The 19,081-nt window shown below is 34.0% G+C and overlaps 1 protein-coding gene across 4 annotated transcripts in view; it reads right to left on the reverse strand.

Moving 5' to 3' along the window:
- Positions 1-6,968: 6,968 nt before the first annotated feature.
- The window catches only part of LOC150106320 (protein hu-li tai shao-like), a 469,862-nt gene continuing 457,749 nt past the window's right edge, over positions 6,969-19,081 (reverse strand). For all 4 annotated transcript variants that reach the window (XM_090393077.1, XM_090393078.1, XM_090393076.1 and 1 more), the window contains 2 exons: positions 17,127-17,287; positions 6,969-8,474 (listed from right to left, as the gene is read on the reverse strand). In XM_090393077.1, coding sequence (XP_090249203.1) covers positions 17,138-17,287 — 150 coding nt within the window. In that variant the 3' untranslated portion in view covers positions 6,969-8,474; positions 17,127-17,137. The remainder of the gene's footprint in view (positions 8,475-17,126; positions 17,288-19,081) is intronic.

Genomic DNA, 19,081 nt, shown 5'->3' on the forward strand with positions numbered 1-19,081 from the left:
ACAGAAGGTTCTACTAAGGTAGAAGTGGAGGAATTTTTTGAGGCTTTAGACAAAGCAACTGACAATGAAAAATGAAAAGTTTGTCCTTGTTGGAGATCTAAATTGCAGAGCAGGAAATGATTGCCAGATATATACAAAAATATTTTGGAAAATTTGGAGAAAAGAGCAAAGCTAATAATAATGGCAAATGCATGTTGGAATTTGGCTCAACACATGGACTTGTTATTACTAACAACATGTTCCAACATAAAAATGTAAAAAAATTCACATGGAGAGAAGAGGCAAGGAATAAGAAAAGTCTCATTGACTATGTTATTGTTGATAGTGATGTTTTCTCCCTGGTGCAGGACAGCAGAGTGCAGTGAGGATTTGAAATGGGAAGTAATCACTATTTAGGCTTGAGCAGGATTAAATTGAATTTCATATTGAAAAGAAGAACACATAAGAAAGTTTTAAACAAGAACCTTGGAGAGTCAGTGCAAGCACTGAAGAAAACATTGATTCAGCCAGAGAGGTATGTGGTGAGGTTGTTTGCAAGGATAGAAAAAAGAGAACTCAATGTGGGAACAGGAAGTTAAAGAGGCAGTGAAGGAAAAGAAGAAAGCATATCAAAAGTTCCTGGCAAATAAATCAGCTTGTACTCTTAGAAAATAAAGAGACATTTAAGAAAGCTAAACACTGTGTAGAATAGCTCTACTCCAGTCATCGGGAATTCATCCCTCTGTCCAGGCTTTCTGAACTATGCAGTGCAGCCACAGTAAACACTCATCATCATCAAATTTCTGCCATGTACCCTCAAGGGGTGTACAGGATATGACAGTACTACATGAAAAAATTACATCATTACTAACTTCCTATCTACAATTTTCCTCCAAATCAGTCTGTTACTTGTCAAGACTCCAACATTATCAGATCTTATATTTCTAACGTCTAAGGCACTTTGTACCGTATCAATCCACCTATATCTTGGTCTCCTCAAACTCTTTCATTTTCTTTTCAATAATCTTTGTGTATTTTAGTCTACAGTTCACATCTGAGAGCTGCTCAACTTTTATTCGCTTTAAAACTTTCTTACATGTTATTCTTTTGAATATTAAAAAATTCAATTTTATCCTGCTCAAGATTAAATAGTGATCACTTCCAATTTCAAATCCTCTGTACACTCTGGTGTCCTGCACTAGGGAGAAAACATCACTATCAACAATAACATAGTCAATGAGACTTTTCTTATTCCTTGCCTCTTCTCTCCATGTGAATTTGTGCACATTTTTATGTTGGAACATGTTAGTAATAACCAGTCCATGTCCTGAGCAGAAATCCAACAGATATTTGCCATTATTATTAGCTTTGCTCTTTTCTCCAAATTTTCCCAAAATATTTTTGTATGTCTCACAATCATTTCCTACTCTGGTATTTAGATCCCCCAACAAGGACCAACTGTTCCTTTTTCATTGTGTCAGTTGCTTTTTCTAAAGCCTCAAAAAATTTCTCCACTTCTATCTTAGTAGAACCTTCTGTGGGACCATAGGCACAAATAAGTCTCATTGTCCAGTTCCCCATTCTCATAATCCCACATTACTCTACTTGAGACTGACTGCCATTCAAGAAGATTAGCCTTGTATTTTGTGTTGAATACTATTGCTACTCCTTCTTTTCCTTGATTGTCATTGCCTGAATATAACATTTTGTATTTATTGCTCAAAAAGATCTCACCAGTTTTGGTCTTTTTTGTTTCAGTCACCCCTATTATGTCGATCTGGTACTTATCTAATTCCTCAGCTAGCTCCATTTCTTTGCCATTCAGTCTTCTTACGTTGATAGTACCGATCTTTAACTCTGGTGATGTTGAGTTGGGGTTTGTTTTCAGATTTGTTCCAGTAGCTGACTTTTCGCTGTTTGCCCTGGTTCCCTGGCGAAAACAATGGGGACCTTGTTTAACCGGGCAACGTCCCAGCTGGCATGAAATTTTGTCATGTTGTACCATCATTTTTTATTTTGGTTTAACCAATAATAATACAATTTGGTCGGCTAAATCCCAAATTGCCAGCCCATCCTCGTTCGTTCAGTATCAAAGTAGATACCCAACAGGGTGCACCATGAGAAGGTGAGGATTGGACATTAGGTCAGAAGCCCTGGTCGGTTCTCCGCATTCCTTTAAAGGCTATGTGGAGGTCTCCTCTCAGTTATACAGCTTTGACCCTTAAGCACCCCCTGTAAACACTGTTATACCACCATACTTCAGCATTTCTGGTCGAATATCATCTACTCCTGCTGCCTTTCCACATTTCAAGCCTTTGATGGCTTTTTCTACTTCAGGTATGGATATGTATTCCTGACTGCATGCCTGTCAGTGTTTTTTATCACTGTACTGTCATTACTGCCTGTTTTATTTAGCAATTTTTCGAAGTAATTACTCCATATTTCAAGGATATCTTTTTTTCCCGTTTTCATGTCACCTTTATCATCTCTAATTCCTTTTATAGCACTCTTTCCTCCATTCTTAAGCTTCTTCAACAACCTCCAGAATATTTTGCCACCTTCTTGATATTTATTTTCTATATTCTTGCCAAAGTCCTCCCATGACTTTTGTTTAGCTAGTTTTACACAGTGTTTAGCATTCTTGCATTTGTCTCTATATTCTCTAAGAGCACAAGCTGACTTATTTGCCAGGAACTTTTGATATGATTTCTTCTTTTCCTTCACTGCCTCTTTAACTTCCTGTGTCTTGAAAAAAACGGGCTTTGTCTCTAGAAATCAGTTTCTGAATTATTTAACTCTTAGTCTGCCATGGTATTATCATAATATACTATAAACTTAGTCTTTATTGGTGGATGGAATTAACATAAAAATAAAATAAATAAGAAAGTCACCAATCACAAATGAGGTTTGATTAATGAAATTTAGTGAGTAATTGGCATGAAAAAGTGAAGATTTTAAGCAATAGCATGTCCTAAATAAGAACCCCCCCCCCCCCCATATCTCAGGATCAACACATCAAAAGAGAATAGATGCATTGGTCATAAAAGCAAAATTATTGTTTTTGCAAGACTCTCAATTTTGAGAGTTGTGTAAAATCTGCTAAGAAAAAACGTTTCCATGTGACATAATAGAATTAAAACACATGGATCATATTAAAACATCTAGGTGAAAAAATTTGATTGAACAGTTGGTCTGGTTGTAATTTATAACATATTATAAATAATAGGAAAGAAGGCATATATGTGGTTCATATCATTCAACATGGAGTTCTGATTTTTCTATCCTTGCAGACAACCCTCACCACATGCCTCTCTGGCAGAATCAATCAATGCTTTCTTCAGAGTTTGCCACTGAATCTCCAAGGTTTGATTCCTGTTCTCAAACTCTTTCATTTTTTCTTCAATAATCTTTGTGTATTTTAGTCTACAGTTCACATCTTGAGAGCTGCTCAACTTTTATTTGCTTTAAAACTTTCTTACATGTTATTCTTTTGAATATGAAATTCAATTTTATCCTGCTCAGGACTAAATAGTTGATCATTTTCAATTTCAAATCCTCTGTACACTCTGGTGTCCTGCACCAGCGAGAAAACATCACTATCAACAATAACATAGTCAATGAGACCTTTCTTATTCCTTGCCTCTTCTCTCCATGTGAATTTGTGCACATTTTTATGTTAGAACATGGTGTTAGTAATAACCAGTCCATGTCCTGAGCAGAAATCCAACAGATATTTGCCATTGTTATTAGCTTTTTCCAAATTTTCCCAAAATATTTTTGTATGTCTCACAATCATTTCCTACTCTGCTATTTACATCCCCAACAAGGATCAACTGTTCCTTTTTCATTGTGTCAGTTGCTTTTTCTAAAGCCTCAAAAAATTTCTCCACTTCTATCTTAGTAGAACCTTCTGTGGGACCATAGGCACAAATAAGTCTCATTGTCCAGTTTCCAATTCTCATATTTGCCCACATTACTCTACTTGAGACTGACTGCCATTCAAGAAGATTAGCCTTATATTTTGTGTTGAATACTATTGCTACTCCTTCTTTTCCTTGATTGTCATTGCCTGAATATAACATTTTGTATTTATTGCTCAGAAAGATCTCACCAGTTTTTGTCTTTTTTGTTTCAGTCACCCCTATTTTGTCGATCTGGTACCTATCTAATTCCTCAGCTGGCTCTATTTCTTTGCCATTCAGGCTTCTTATGTTGATAGTACCGATCTTTAACTCTGGTGATGTTGAGTTGGGGTTTGTTTTCAGATTTGTTCCAGTAGCTGACTTTTTGCTGTTCGCCCTGGTTCCCTGGCAAAAACAACAGGGGGCCTTGTTTAATCAGGCGATGCCCCAGCCGGCATGAAATTTTGTCATGTCGTACCATCACTTTTTATTTTGGTTTAACCAATAAGAATACAATTTGGTCGGCTAAATCCCAAATTGCCAGCCCATCCTCGTTTGTTCATTATCCAAGTAGATACCCAACAGGGTGCACCACGAGAAGGTGAGGATTGGTCATTAGGTCAGAAGCCCTGGTCGGTTCTCTGCATTCCTTTAAAGGCTATGTGAAGGTCTCCTCTCAGTTATACAGCTTTGATACTTAAGCACCCCCTTAGAGATGATAAAGGTGACAGGAAAACTGGAGAAAAAGACATCGTTCAAGTATGGAGTAATTACTTCGAAAAATTGCTAAATGAAACAAGCAGTGATAGAAGAGTGATAAAAAAACACTCAACAGGGATGCAGTCAGGAATACATATCTGTACTTGAAGTAGAAAAAGCCATCAAAAGCCTGAAATGTGGAAAGGCAGCAGGAGTAGATGATATTCAACCAGAAATGCTGAAGTATGGAGGTATAAAAGTCTTACAGTGGCTGCACTGCAAAATTTCAGTGTGATCATGTATGAAGATTAAATTATTAGAGGTGTGGTAAATGAAAAAGTGCATAAGGTTTGCTTTTCAGGAGGAAGATCAAGCAGAGTATTTGAAGCACTAGATATGAGGAAGAATCCAGCAAAAGAGATAGATGATTTGGATGGCAACAAGGAGAATGTAAGGATGGAGATAACTGGGTGGTAAGGAAAGGTAGTCAGCTTATTTCCCAGGTATGATAGTGATGAAATGAGACAGCAAGAATTATGAATGAGATGCTAGCAAAGATTTGTGAACAGAATTCATTTTGTGAATGTGTGGAATGAATTTGAAGGACAGATGTAGCTGTATAAAAGAGATAAGCTATATTTAAATGATGGTGGTGTAAGTCAGATGGAGAAACTTGCTGCAAGAGAGAGAGTGATGACAGAAGTGAATGAAAGACATAAAATGGCAGGTAAGTAGGATAGGTGAGTGGCATGAGTGGAGAGAATTAGAGAAGGAAACAAGAAACAGAATTTGGGATGGACGATGGATACAAGTTTATTTCTGTTCTGTGTGTGTTTAAAAATGCCAGAAGTATTCAAAATAAAGGAAATGAAATTGTAGCATTAATAGAGCATGGTTGCCCCAAAATAGTTGGAATAAGTGACAGAATTAGATGAGGATGACACTCAGATAGGAATCAAGGTGGATGGATATAATGACTTTCATGAATCTGGCTCCCACAGGTCTCACAAGTATGAGTCAGAAGTCACATTTCTATGTTTTGGCTACTTGTATATGGAAATACATGACTTCTGCATTACTTAAACCTTGGTATTGCTTCTGGTTCTGGCTCCAAAGGGGTAGTGACCCCTTTCCATACAGTATTCATGTCTCTAAGGATGTACTTTGTATTATGGGATACTAAGGCAAGTGATTTTACAGTCCTTAGCCTCTATATACGAGTTGTCCAGTCGTGAAGTCATTTCACGTGCAAACTTTGCTTATATTTGGATAAAGGATTAAACCAAGAATATAATTTCTTGGCATCTTTAATTTAAATTTTGCTAAAGCCTTGAAGAGATTGCTACATGAAAAGTTGGATAATAGATTGGCTGTCCTGACAGGTACCAAAGTTGCATATGGGAGAGTGATATCCCATAGAAGGAAAGTCACGAGTTGTGTGCCCATTATTGTTTAATTTGTATGTAAAAGACATCAGGCAGATGATGTAAAGTTAGAACTATAAGGACTACAATGGATGTTGCAGCCTTGCAAATTGACAAATGTAAGGTGCTTTGCAATGTAGGAGCCTAAGGTTTTAAAGTTTGGGATACAGAGTATAGGGGTGATGGCAGATAAGAACTTGAAATTTTGGGGACAGCATCCTCATGCTTTCTTCACCAAAGAATATAGCCTTCGATTGTTCAAGAAACACATGAACAAATTCCTACTTCCCTCTTGAATGGCATGATGTGTTATAGCTTTTACAACCTTGTGCATGTGATAATTAAAAATTAGAAATGGTTTGTTTGGATAGATAATTTGTATACAGAACAATTAGTTGATATGTACTTGTGTATTCAAAAATCTAAATTCTTTTACAGCTGGCTCTGCATAACAATTATTAGTTTTTCTTTGTGAGCATCTAGTAAATGGTTCTTGTATGCCATCCCCTTAAAGATAGGAAGTCTGATTGAAACTTGTGCAAAGAGTTCTAGGGATATTTCCTTAATGTCTGTCAACATATTTAGTGATCATTCACTACTTAATCACACAGTTCCAAATTCAGAGTAGGTTTTCTTTCTTATTTATTACTCCATTGCTGTTCTTCAGAGTAATCTCTATTCCTGACTTGCCCACTCCACTAGAGAATTGGGAAACCCTCTCTAATCCACATTTTTTTTTAATAGAAAAGAAAATTTTATTAATAATAATAGGTGAAATTAATGCCTGTGTATTAATTTATTACCTTGGTAAATAGTAATTGTTGATTTGTGTGTGCTTTGCTCTCAGCAGGTGTAAGATTGGATATCCCGTGAATATATTTTGCTCTACTTAGGAAAAGAAAAAAAAACACCACATTTGAAAGATGAAAATGTAATTCAGGTAGACATTAAAAATAAAAAGCAGTACAAAACAAATTTTAATACTTTATTCACAAACTACTATTCAGAGTCCTTGCATAGAGCCATTATGAATTAGTATACATGGTTCTATACAAATGGTGGAAAAGTATAGCATACAACAAAAACCACTGTATTGAACAGCAATTAACAATATTTGATTCAGCCATTTCTTTGCTATACATGATATATATTTCTGTAATGATTTAACAAGTGAATGACAGAAAGGCAGAGCAAAGTTCATGGCTTGTGGCACATAGAATTAGTAACTTCCCCCCTATTCTGTACACTATAATGAGCACTTATCTACATCATCATACAGCACAAATCTGTTTCTCTTAATTGTGTTTTGGCGTTTAGAAAGAGTTTGCATGACTTTTTTTTGGTCCTAATCTTAAGTGCATTAAATCATGCTTACTCACTGTGCTAATATAAGGTTTACATTTCAGAGGTGGGAGTAACAAAAAAAAAAGATTCTAGTTATGTGACAACTTGAATGTGTGCTGTATGATATTTTCGATCAAATATTAAAATTCTTTTCATATTATTTGCTCTTAGAGAATGTGTAGTAATACTCATAATTCATCCCTTTCCCCATTACACTGTTAACTGAAGTAACAACTCAGAAGAAAAATGTAAACGAATGTTAATAACAGTGCTGACAACACCATAACAACTGCTGGAAGGAACTGAATTTAAAGTCTTGAATTTAAAATATAAACTTTATATCATTTTAAAAGATTGCTGCACTATATAACAATGTACAAAAAATACACCTTAAAATTTTTAATGGAATGACTGGTCATTTTAACATTCCAGAGATACAAAAGTTAACTGAAGCATCAAGTAGGCTCTAATATGCAAGCCTGTATAAAAATGGAGCATATTTATTTATTTTTTTAAAAATTTGCTATGATGGAATGCAGTATATACAACTGCTAGCTATTTTCTGATGAATACCTAAGTTTGAAGTATTGCTTGAAAGCTGCCTAAGCATCAATAGATATAATTCACTGGGCAAGTTGATTATCTAAAATGACACCAAACTCAAAATACTAAAAGCTGAATATATATATATATATATACTACATTTTTATTTATGTAACTTTTTTTTAAACTAAATATACATACGTTCACATACCAATACAATCAGGGTCTGAAGACTTTTTATATTTAAATAAAAATACATTTGATAATTTAAAATATATCCTCTAAATTTCAAGTTGTACCCAGTAAAAACAATAAAAAAAAAAAAAATTAAAAAACATGGCAATATATTAACTCCAACACCTATTCAAAGCAAAAACTATTAAAATATATTAAAAAAACTTTCTAGAACTACTGGAAGCTTATAATAGTCAACCTGAATTTTATGCAAGACACATTGATTTTTATGTTCAAAGAGCACTTAGAAGCAGAAATCTGCTGTAACTTCAGATACTAAACATGAGAATCTGTCATGGCCAATAAGTGGTAGGAAGGAGTTGGCAGTATGATGTGCAATTTACCATATCTGCAAAATAAAATATTTTGAGTGCACAAATTAATTCACCTTTCAATAGTATAACCAAAAATGACAAATTATATTTTATCAAAACTAAGAGATAATTAATGGGATAAGAATATAATTTTAATTACAAAGTATCAAAATGCTGTCAGCAGAGTTCCTCTTTCTAAGCTTGAAAAAATAAAATCTTTAGAGTTCAGCATATAAAGCAATAATTGCAAAAAAAGTTTATATATTTAAGGAAAGTGGAATGGTACTTGTTTGTAGTACTTAATATGAAATGCACCATTTTTAAGGTTAAGGCAATCATTATTATATAATGATTGCATTCCTTAACCTCATGATAAATTCATTAATTAGTAATTAATGTTCTTTAATAATTACTCCATTTTCATCTATAAGGGCTATTAATTTATTTTGTGTTATGGACAACTATTCTCACTACTTTTAGACTTGTATTGTTTTCTACTGTAATTCTGATTTTCCTTGTTTGTCATCCTTGTTTTACACAGCTTTGAGAATTCTACTTCTCTTGTCTAGATCTCTTTTCACTTCTCTTCCTGAGAAAATTTAGAGTTCTCTTTTATCCTTTTTGGTTAATACCACCAATCTTTTCAGTACTATTTAGTAGGATTTCAGTTATTGATAGTTTTTATCAAAATCTTCATTCATATTAAGACGTTTTTTTTTGGAAGAGCTCTTTGATTTATTTCAGATTTGGTAAATTAATAGAGAGGGTTTTTTTGATTTTACTAATCTGGGGTCATTGCCTGTATTGAAAAATATTTTTTCTGTTGGTTGAAATATAATTATTTCATTAAAGACTTTGCCATTTCCATTGTTTGCAGAAAGCAGGTCTTTATGTATTCATTACATAAAGACCTGCTTTCAGCAAATTCTATCAGTTTTAATTGATTTTTGTTCCTCTGGTCCAGTTCATATTTTCCAATGGCTGCTAGATGTGCATTGCTTGTATCTACTTTACCATTGCAATCACCCATCAGGATCTTAAAGAATGTATCATTGCTATTGTATTTGGTCTAGTGTTTCATAAAATGAATATATTTCTTCATCCGTGAGGTTGGTGCTTAAACTTTATTTTGCAATCCTGTTTGTGATGTATTTTACTCTTGTATTTGGTTAATTAGGAAGTTAATTCCTCCCTGGGATCTTGGACTGTCTTGAGATTGGTATTATTTTCACAAAGTCACACTCAATCTAATGATGTTCAAGTAGTAATTCTTTTAGTCTTGTTTCTCCTAATAATGACCTTCAGTCGTAAGTACACACACACATAATTTTCTGCTATTAGTTCTATTAGATTTAATGTTCACATAGCATATTACTAGGCAAAGCTAAAACATTGCTGAACATATCACCTTCTTCTTAAGACACTGATCATGCCACTTTTAAAAATGTGCTGGAAAATCCATCAGTGCATTTTTTTTTAATCTGTTTCTGAGTATTACTGAAGATTTAAATGTGCTACCTGAAGGGAATCTTTATAGAATAGTTATTGTTTCAGCATTTAGGTATGGCCTCAGAGACCATTTTAAAGAAAGAGCACACAAGGAAAGAGTTAAGTCTTGAATGATGCTATCAGCTTGTTAAGGTAAGGGAGGAGAAACAAATTATTCATTACAATCATACCAAGACTCCTGATATAGAAGTTCAGAGAACATTGCAAAAGATAGTAAAATAGTTTAAAGGATTACTCTGATGTTGAAATGTTGGGTTTTCAACAATTCCTTTTCTGGAAGGAAAATCAGCTAAATGTGAGACTAAACTGCTCCAACATGAAACCATGCATATGCTCACTGGTGTCTAAAAGAAAGCGGTACCATTCGTTGCATTCAAATATTTAATATATTTTGTACCTTTTTATATAAACCTAATTCATTGAATTATAATAAATTTATGTATAATTCACAATATTATTATTATTATTTGACACATCGAGGGAGAGTGTGTCAACAGCATTGAACGATTGAATCCCTTCCAACTACTAACCATGCTCAAACTTGCTTAACTTTTTGCGTGAGCCATTCATAGCAGAGGCTCTACCAATCGACGAACATCCCATTCCCGTCGTAATTTACCTCTAACTTAATTTTAACAAAATTGTACAGCAGTAGCCTTAATCCATCCTTAAAATATTAAGGCTACCACTGCACAATTTTGAAGTTTGGTGAGAAACTATCACCTATCGGTAAAGGGTGGGATACGTGGAGTTAATGTGTCTCAGCTGTAAAAAAAAAATTCGGCCATTCGTTCTAAATTAAGTTTTGTATATTGTTCATTCATATTTCTAGTTAAAAATTATTTCACCAAATAACTGACCAGTTTCTGCACCTACACAGATTTTCTCTATAGAAAACAAAAGTTATTAGAGACATCATGACACATTAAAATTTAGAATATTGGAGTTTTGCAGTTTTCATTGTTTGAAGTCATTTGAGTGATACTGGATATTTAAGTCGGTTACCTCTCCATGGTAGATAGAAAAGAGTATTCTGTAAACATGTTTGTATTTTACATTTTGTAGTTTCTGCATGTAGACTGACAACCTGGGATTCAAGCTGAGCCAAATTTAATCTTGATTGGCTTAAACCAAAAAAAAAAAAAAAAAACTGATGGAATTTCATGTTGGCTATGGTATCACCTGCTTAAACAGAGCTTCATCTCAAAGTGAGAACAAGAGAAATATAGCAGTGGCATGCTGGATAGGGAAAACTATATAGAACCATCAAAACCGTTTGGCCATTTAGGTACAATTTTTTAGTGAAGATGGCAAGATGAGGAATACCAGATCTAAGTGAATTGATATAGTAATAAGTACCTAAGAACAAAGTATAAGATCTTATGATACTGGAGTTCGGACAGATTAAGTTGGAGGAAAATTGGCTATAAGAAATCAGTATGAACTTTTCATATAGTAGTATCATAATATCTCCCACCCACCAGGATACATATCAGCAGTGGTGAGCTATAGAAATTTTAAACAAAGGAAATTATGGAAATTAAAAAAAAAAAACGTGTATTTCACACAAAAATTTTTAATGCAGTTTGTGTACAAATTCCAATCAAAAAGTATGAGAGGACAATCAACCTCTAATGGCTATCATTTTTAAACATATTTCGTGATCTGAACATGAAATCTTTTATAAAACATTTGATTGGCTACCAGAATGGAGAAGGGTAAAGATAGTGCATGTACTTATTTTATTTGCAAACAATAATTCCAAATTGTTTCAATAATTTGGAATTATTGAAAAACTAGGGGGCAGAGCCTCCTAGTTTGTAAATAAAGAAATTAGTTTGAATTGTTTTTCTATCCCTGAAACTTTTCTTTTTTTTTTATGGGGGGGGGGGGGGTAAATTTATTATCATGATAATAAATGCCCTGAATATGAATCTGTCTTGTTAAATGGATAAAACTTTGTCAGTTGTGTATGAAGAGATAAATTGAAAAGAATCTGTTTTATAAACTTGTTCAGTCTTTCAAAAAGATGCTGCAATAGGTCAAAGGCTGTTGAAAATTTTATTTATATGTTTAGCAGCTGACACCCAACACTGGACCGCTATACCTATAAATTATCCCATTTATGAAGCATCAAGCTAGAGTCTCTGCTTTTGCTAAAAAAGCTTCTATATACATCTCTACCACTACAAAGATGAATTTGTCTGTCAGACTTTTGTAAAGGACTTACACCATACTGGTTAAATGCTGAAAAGGATGAACTGGTAATTATAAGGAAACCTTATTAACGTAAGCATTTATCTCACAACTGTGACAGAACCAGACTAAACCTATACAGTAATACCAATATACTTTCTTTCTTTGCAACACTTTTGTGTACCCATTTGATCATTACAGATGAAACAATTAATTTTTCAAATAAAAAAAAATGTGTCGAATGACTTGTAATTCTAATTTATTGCATAGAAAATAATTATTACCAAATATGAATTAGCATAATCTAAATCTACATGGTTATATAATCTACAAAGTATGTAATATAAATAAGAAAACTAAAAATAAATGCACAAAAATTAGTACTTTCTTGCATATTTACTAGCTGTTTACAGTCTTTTTTTTTTTTTTTTTATCAAAACATGCCCATATGTGTTCAATATGCAGACTAGAAACAAGTTAATTTTTGTCTATTGTGGCAACTTCTTAAAGATTTTCTTCATAATTCCCCACAAATTTGCTGGCCAAGGAATTACACTGATTTGCCTTTCTTTGAGTCACCACTAGTTGTCTTGGAAGTGTGACAAGCTGAATCTTGCTGAAAAAGGAAATCACCATCACATAAGTCTTCCAATGTCGGTAACATAAAGTGCTCAAGAAATTCTTACTACACTTTGGAATTGACTCTTTCGTACACAATACACAGCCTACCTAGACCCTCTGCAAACAGACAAGCCCATACCATGACAGAGTTCGCAAATTTCACCGAACGTTTTATGCGTTTTTTTTATCAAATGCTTCTTGCTTAAGATGCCAAACATATATCTCTTGATGACCATGGGATACACAAAACATACTTTCATTGCTAAAAAGTACCTTTTTTCTAGTCGTCTTGACTCCATAGCAGTCATAAGTGGCTTTGTCTTAAGCAGATGTGATTTAAAACCCAATTTGTGAAGTTGTCTCAGCATTGTAGAATTAAACATATACTGCAGAAGCAGTTTTTCTTCATGATATTCTTCAATCTCCTCTCTTGATGCAGTTATCTTTTGACCACTATTGCAGCGATTATTTTGAAAATTTCAGTTATTAGAATACTGTCTCAATACTCAACTCATGGTTGCTTGAGAACATTTCAATCTGTTGAGTTTGGTCTTCTTTGTGTAGAGACACCATATGAAACTTTTTAGCTTCCGCCATGTCACTCGTTCGACCCATGTTTAGCAAATGATTAACTAAAATCCATGCGCAAACTATTCCCCACACGTCAGTCCCATAGCTACTGAACTATATGCTATTTCTATGCTCACCTTAAAACCAATTGGAAAAATTTGGAATACTCTAATATTTTGAATCACGTTAAAAATTATTTAATGTTTTCAAATAAAGTTTGCTTATAATTTATATTCTATTTTTATAATATAAATTGTTTACGTGGTTATATAGTCTACAAAGTACGTCGCTTTAGATAATGCTAATTCATATTTCGTAATATATTTTTTATGCAATAAATTAGATTTCAAATCATTCAACACATTTTCTTTGATTATTCCAATTTTTTGATTCAGAAGTGTACAATGCTTGACCTTAAAATAAAGAGCCCACGTTCCAAAACAGATCTTGCTGTTGAAATTCCTTTATATGTATTCTTCAGTCTATTCATCCTCTTCAATTTCATTTTTACTAGTGGGGGAAAGGGAACAAGGTTAACATGCCCATTAAGTTACGACCATAATGTTTTTTGACTACGAAGGCATTGTTTACCAACACGTTGTAGAACCCGGGAATACTGTAAACGGCTCATACTATGCGGATGTTTTACGGACAATAGTACAGCATGTCAAAAGGAAGCGTCCATTGCTGAAGAATGGCTTCTTATTGCACCACGATAATGCAAGGCCACATATTGCTGGTTGTGTAGTGGATGTTTTACAGAAGAACAACATAGATAACCTACCATAGTCCTGATCTCACACCATGCGATTTCTGGCTGTTTCCTCAGCTCAAGAAACCACTAAGAAGGGCCGCCATTTTGAAAGCAACAAAGCATGCGTAAAAGCGGTTTTGAAAGAACTCTCAAAAGTGTTTAAGAAGTGGACGCAACGTTGGGACAAATGCATCATGTCTCACAGTAGTTACTTCGAAAAAGACCATGTAAATGATGACAATTAAAGGTAATCTGTTTTCTCTATAAATATAGTCTTATAACTTATTGAACAGCCAATGTTTCACTAGCTTAAGCTAGCATTATCAGAGGCAGTTTAACACTGTTTTCACTCACTAAGTGAAGACACAAATTAAAAGGACCTAGATAACAAGGGTGACTCTTGTTGTTAATGCTGATGGATAGATAGGGCAATGTGCCAAAATCTATTTAAAATCATACTGCCCGTCCTGTTACAGTTAACCAGGTTCTGCAGAACTTGTGCCACTTCCAGAAACGGTCTCTCTCTCTGATTTAAACCAGGATTTCTGAAATAGCATATCTTTCTTTCATCTTATGAAGTGGTCTTTCTCTAAGGCATGTTGAGATAGTCCGTTTTATGGCTATCCATTCCAGATCACGTTAATCTGTCCTGTCTCTGTCTGAAATATTGAGTTCTACACTAGCAGGGAATGTGGTAGATGTCTGGAAAGGAGAGAGGATCAAGGCGATAGTCTTAGGCTGGTAAAAATTTTATTTTGAGATTTGTATACAGTTCTGATTTTGTGTCGTTTCAGGAGGGAGCCCAGTTTATCTGCTGTATCTTTGATGTAGTATATGTATAGCCTGGTTTGGGGAGTGGGAATTTGTTGTTTTTATAATGTTTGGCAAAGGTTTTTTTGTATCCATTTTGTTGGAATGATGTGAGTGGAGCCTGTTGTTCCAGGTGCAGTGCTATTTCTGAGGATGAAAGTCACTCTGCTCTGTCCCAGAGGATAAAGCTTTGAAAATTCCAAGTTTCTGAGCAGGATGGTGGTATAAAGTGGCATGTGTCTGTATCCCAGAAGGCAAGAGCTCCTTCTTTTTCATCTTCCAAAGTAAGATGACGTTTCGACCTCTGTATTGAGGTCATCATCAGAAGGATACATGTGTATAGGAAACCAAGCTACATGCTCTTGCACTATATAGAGGTAAATTAAATCTACGCTGTTAATTAATCTTTTTCTTAGCCTGACTTCTAGTGATAAAAATAAATTAAATAAAAAACTACAATACTCTGCTGAAGTCCTCATGTAGTAAGATTCTTCTGGACTTGTACAGTTCAAGTTGCTATAAAGGTTGCAAATGGGTCTGCCACATCCTTGGAATGGTTAGAATTCTGTACTAAGATTCTACTGGATTTGTACAGTTTAGATTGTTCTACTACAATTTTCTTCTGGACTTGTACAGTTCAAGTTGTTATTGAATGTCGAGGGGAAAAAAAAAAAAAACTTCAAGTGTTCTTGTATTGGGATCTTTCTTTGGCTTGTTCTGGATGCTATAAAGGTTGCAAATGGGTCCTCCACATCCTTGGAATGGTTAGACCATTTCACATGCTTCTTTAAATTTCCTCTCAGTGTAGGGACTTGATACCTTTCCAATCAATTCTGTGGTATGTTTGGAGTGCATCGTCAGAAAGGCTGGTTTTTCCAAAATGGAGGTATTTAATGTGTCGTTTGTGTTCGTCCTTCCTAATTGGGATGGCTCGCCCTGTTTCCTCTATGTATGGTAGGTTACATGTGCATTGTAACATCTGTCTATTTTCGGTCTAACCATTCCAATGATGTGTAGGACCAATTTGCAACCTTTATAATAACCAGAACAAGCCAAAGAAAGATTGCAATACAAGAAGACTTGGTGAAGTTTTTTTTTTTTTTTTTTTTTCCCCTTCAACATTCAGTGGCAATTTGAACTATATAGATCCAGAAGAATCTTAGTACAGGAGAACTTTAGCAGAGTTTATTGTAGATTTTTATTTAATTTATTTATTTTTAAATTTTTTTATCACTAGAGGACTAAGAAAAAGATTAATTTACCTTTATAGAGTGCAAGAGCATGTAGCTTGGTTTCCTATACACATGTATCCTTCTGATGATGACCTCAATACAGGGTTTTTGAAACATCAAGTGTTATTTTATTAATAATAAGTAAAATTATCATTTCAACACGTGCGTTTTGTGTCCCTAAATTCGGAAATATGAATTTAGGGACATACAAAGTTCAGTACTTTCTTCCCTGGCCAGTTTAATTTTAAGAATTAAAAGGAATTTGAGGTGAGTCCTTGCTTTATTGTAATCGAAGCGTTGCAAAAGACTGTGGCTATATAAGAATTTATAATGTATCTTTATAAGAACTTTACTAAAGAAATTACTAATAAGATATTCCTTTTTTCTTTGTAAAATATTAAAAAATCTGATATTGCTAAACACCAGGTTGTGTACAGATGTAATTTTTTTTATTTGCGATTCCCACACAAAAAGTTTGTAACTTATAGTACATTAGTACCATCATTAGAATAAGGATTATATTATCTGGAAATCTTACTCTAAAAACCAACGTGAAAGTTTCTTTCAAGCCAATTCAGGCTTCCGAGTATGCAGGGATGATGTTATTTATACTATCTCATGATCCCAAAACCTAACTCACATTACAGCCTTAAACAGTTATTTTGTTGAATTTTTCTGTGTTGCATGATTAAAAGTTTCTACAAGGTGGGGGGAATCTGCATGTCTATCCAAAACTTTTTTTTTTCGACCAGTTGAAAGGCCTACAAAATGTGTCAAGTCAGCAAATAGAATTGAATGTAGGCAGTCTTTAATGGTCTTTTTTATTTGTGTGAGTTTAACACTATGGAACCTGAAATACTGCCATAAAGCTATGTAGGCACCACATAGTCTGAATAAAAAGAAACAGGATTTCAAAATTTCTAGATACACCATAAAAATAGGCTTTTGTTTGAGACAAAATTAAAATTTTGCATAACATTATAGAATATACTAACCATATAGAATCTTAAGCCTCAGTTGCAGCCTTCTCCCTTTCCTTGTCTTCCTTTTCTTTCTTGTGTTTTTTCTTTTTAAGGAATGAAGGAGTCCTCAGTCCTTTTTTCTTTTTTTTCTCTTTCTTGGGAGACTCATCACCAACTTCTTTAACAGGCGAGCTCTAATGTAAAGCAATTAAAATGAAATTAGAACTGATGTATAGAATCTGGATAAGCACAAGAATTTAGTTAAAAATTTTAAATTATCATCTTCAGGAGGTTAAATTACTATTAATTCAGTATGAAATGTGAGAATTAAGCATCCTGGTAATAATTAATATTTCTCAAAGAATAGTGTAATTTCTTTCATATCTCAGTACTTTCTTTTGGTGTTTGAGTAAGAAATGAGTGACTGTGATGTAATGGATGTAAACTCTATAGCACACTTTGTTACTGATTAATTTCCAGGGATATTAAATTTTTGAAGCCAGCTCAAAGTTTAGGAATAAATAAGGTGGTAACTCTGAACATGCCACTAATATTGTGGCATGTTCAGATTTTTTTTGATGGGGGAAATTAATACAGGCAACAGGTGCTGATTTTCCTGGATATAGAGTAACAGAAAAAAATTGACTCTTCGCTCACACATAAAAGCATATGTGAACTTTGGTCCTATCTAGTATAGTTCTTCATGTAAAGGAACTTTATATACAACCGACAAACATGCAATGCGTGAACAGTGAAGTTTTGATTCAAGAGGGTTGTAGTGCTTGTGTGCAAGCATCATCATACCAATGGATCAATGCCTGTTAGTGTCTCAGGCTTATTTCATCATTCTTTGCATTTCTGTTCTCTCTGTCCATTGCTAGGTGACTCAAATCCTGCAAACTTTTTCCACACTACTCCTTCACATCATTGCCTTGGCTGTCCTCCTCACCTGTACCATTCATCAGAATTTTCATCTTTGTACTGTTATTCATTCTGCAGATATGACCAAAATGCTTTAGTTACCTTGAATTATTCTCTGAATTAGATTCTCTTTGCTATACAGTTCTTTATTTGCCCTCATCCAATTTGTAGAATCTTTCTATAACATTCTTTCAAAAGCCAATATTCATCTCAGAGTTTGTAGATCTAACAGAATGCTATATATCATATATAACATGCTAGGCTTATATATTATTTTCCTTTGAATACTGCTGTAGTCAATTAACAGTGATACATCGCAATCATTTAGAAGTTGGTGTAAAAAAGCAAATAAAAATGGATGTGTCAGTTGTTTATCCCCTTCCCCCAATACTAGTTTGTCTCCTAAGTCATATAAATGATTGAATTTAAGGTAAAGCAACAGCTGTGGGATTACATAACACTTTGAGCCCAGTAAGTAAGCTTATGTGAATAGGGGAACAATTCCAAGAGCATTTTCTGTAGGATTACAGGTTATAATGGGAGGATGAACTCTCGGCAAACCAAAAATATTACTAACTTCCCTCTCCTGTTAAATAATAAAAAAGAGGACTAGAATAATAAAGAGGCTTCAGATAAATATGAATTAGAAACAGATATCCATTTAAAGAGTTATTTCATTCTGAAAATGGTGAACAGAAAAATAAAATAACAATGAAAGTGTTATAGTGAAGACTTGGAAGGAGTTCAAAGGAATCATGCACAAACTAGACAGAATACATCCAAAGAACATGCAAAAAAGAAAATGAACTGGTGATGAAATTATAGAATTATTATTATTATTTTTTTTTAAAAAAGAAAGCCTAAATAAATGGTAACCTGGCTGGCCAATTGGTTACCATATTTGCTCTCCAACCCACAGTGATCATAAATATTTGACTGTCAGTGAGAGATAAATTTCATCATCCTGCTTCTTGGAGGCAAGAGGCTTGAGAAAGTTCAATGTCTTGTCTTTAGAAGAGGGTTTCTGAAATATGTAAAAAATTCCTCAGCACACCCAAAATACCTGA

This window comes from Typopeltis vanoorti, chromosome 5 (genome assembly GCF_054136105.1).
Source record: "Typopeltis vanoorti isolate ZY-2024b chromosome 5, IOZ_Tvanoo_1.0, whole genome shotgun sequence".
NCBI lineage: Eukaryota > Metazoa > Arthropoda > Arachnida > Uropygi > Thelyphonidae > Typopeltis > Typopeltis vanoorti.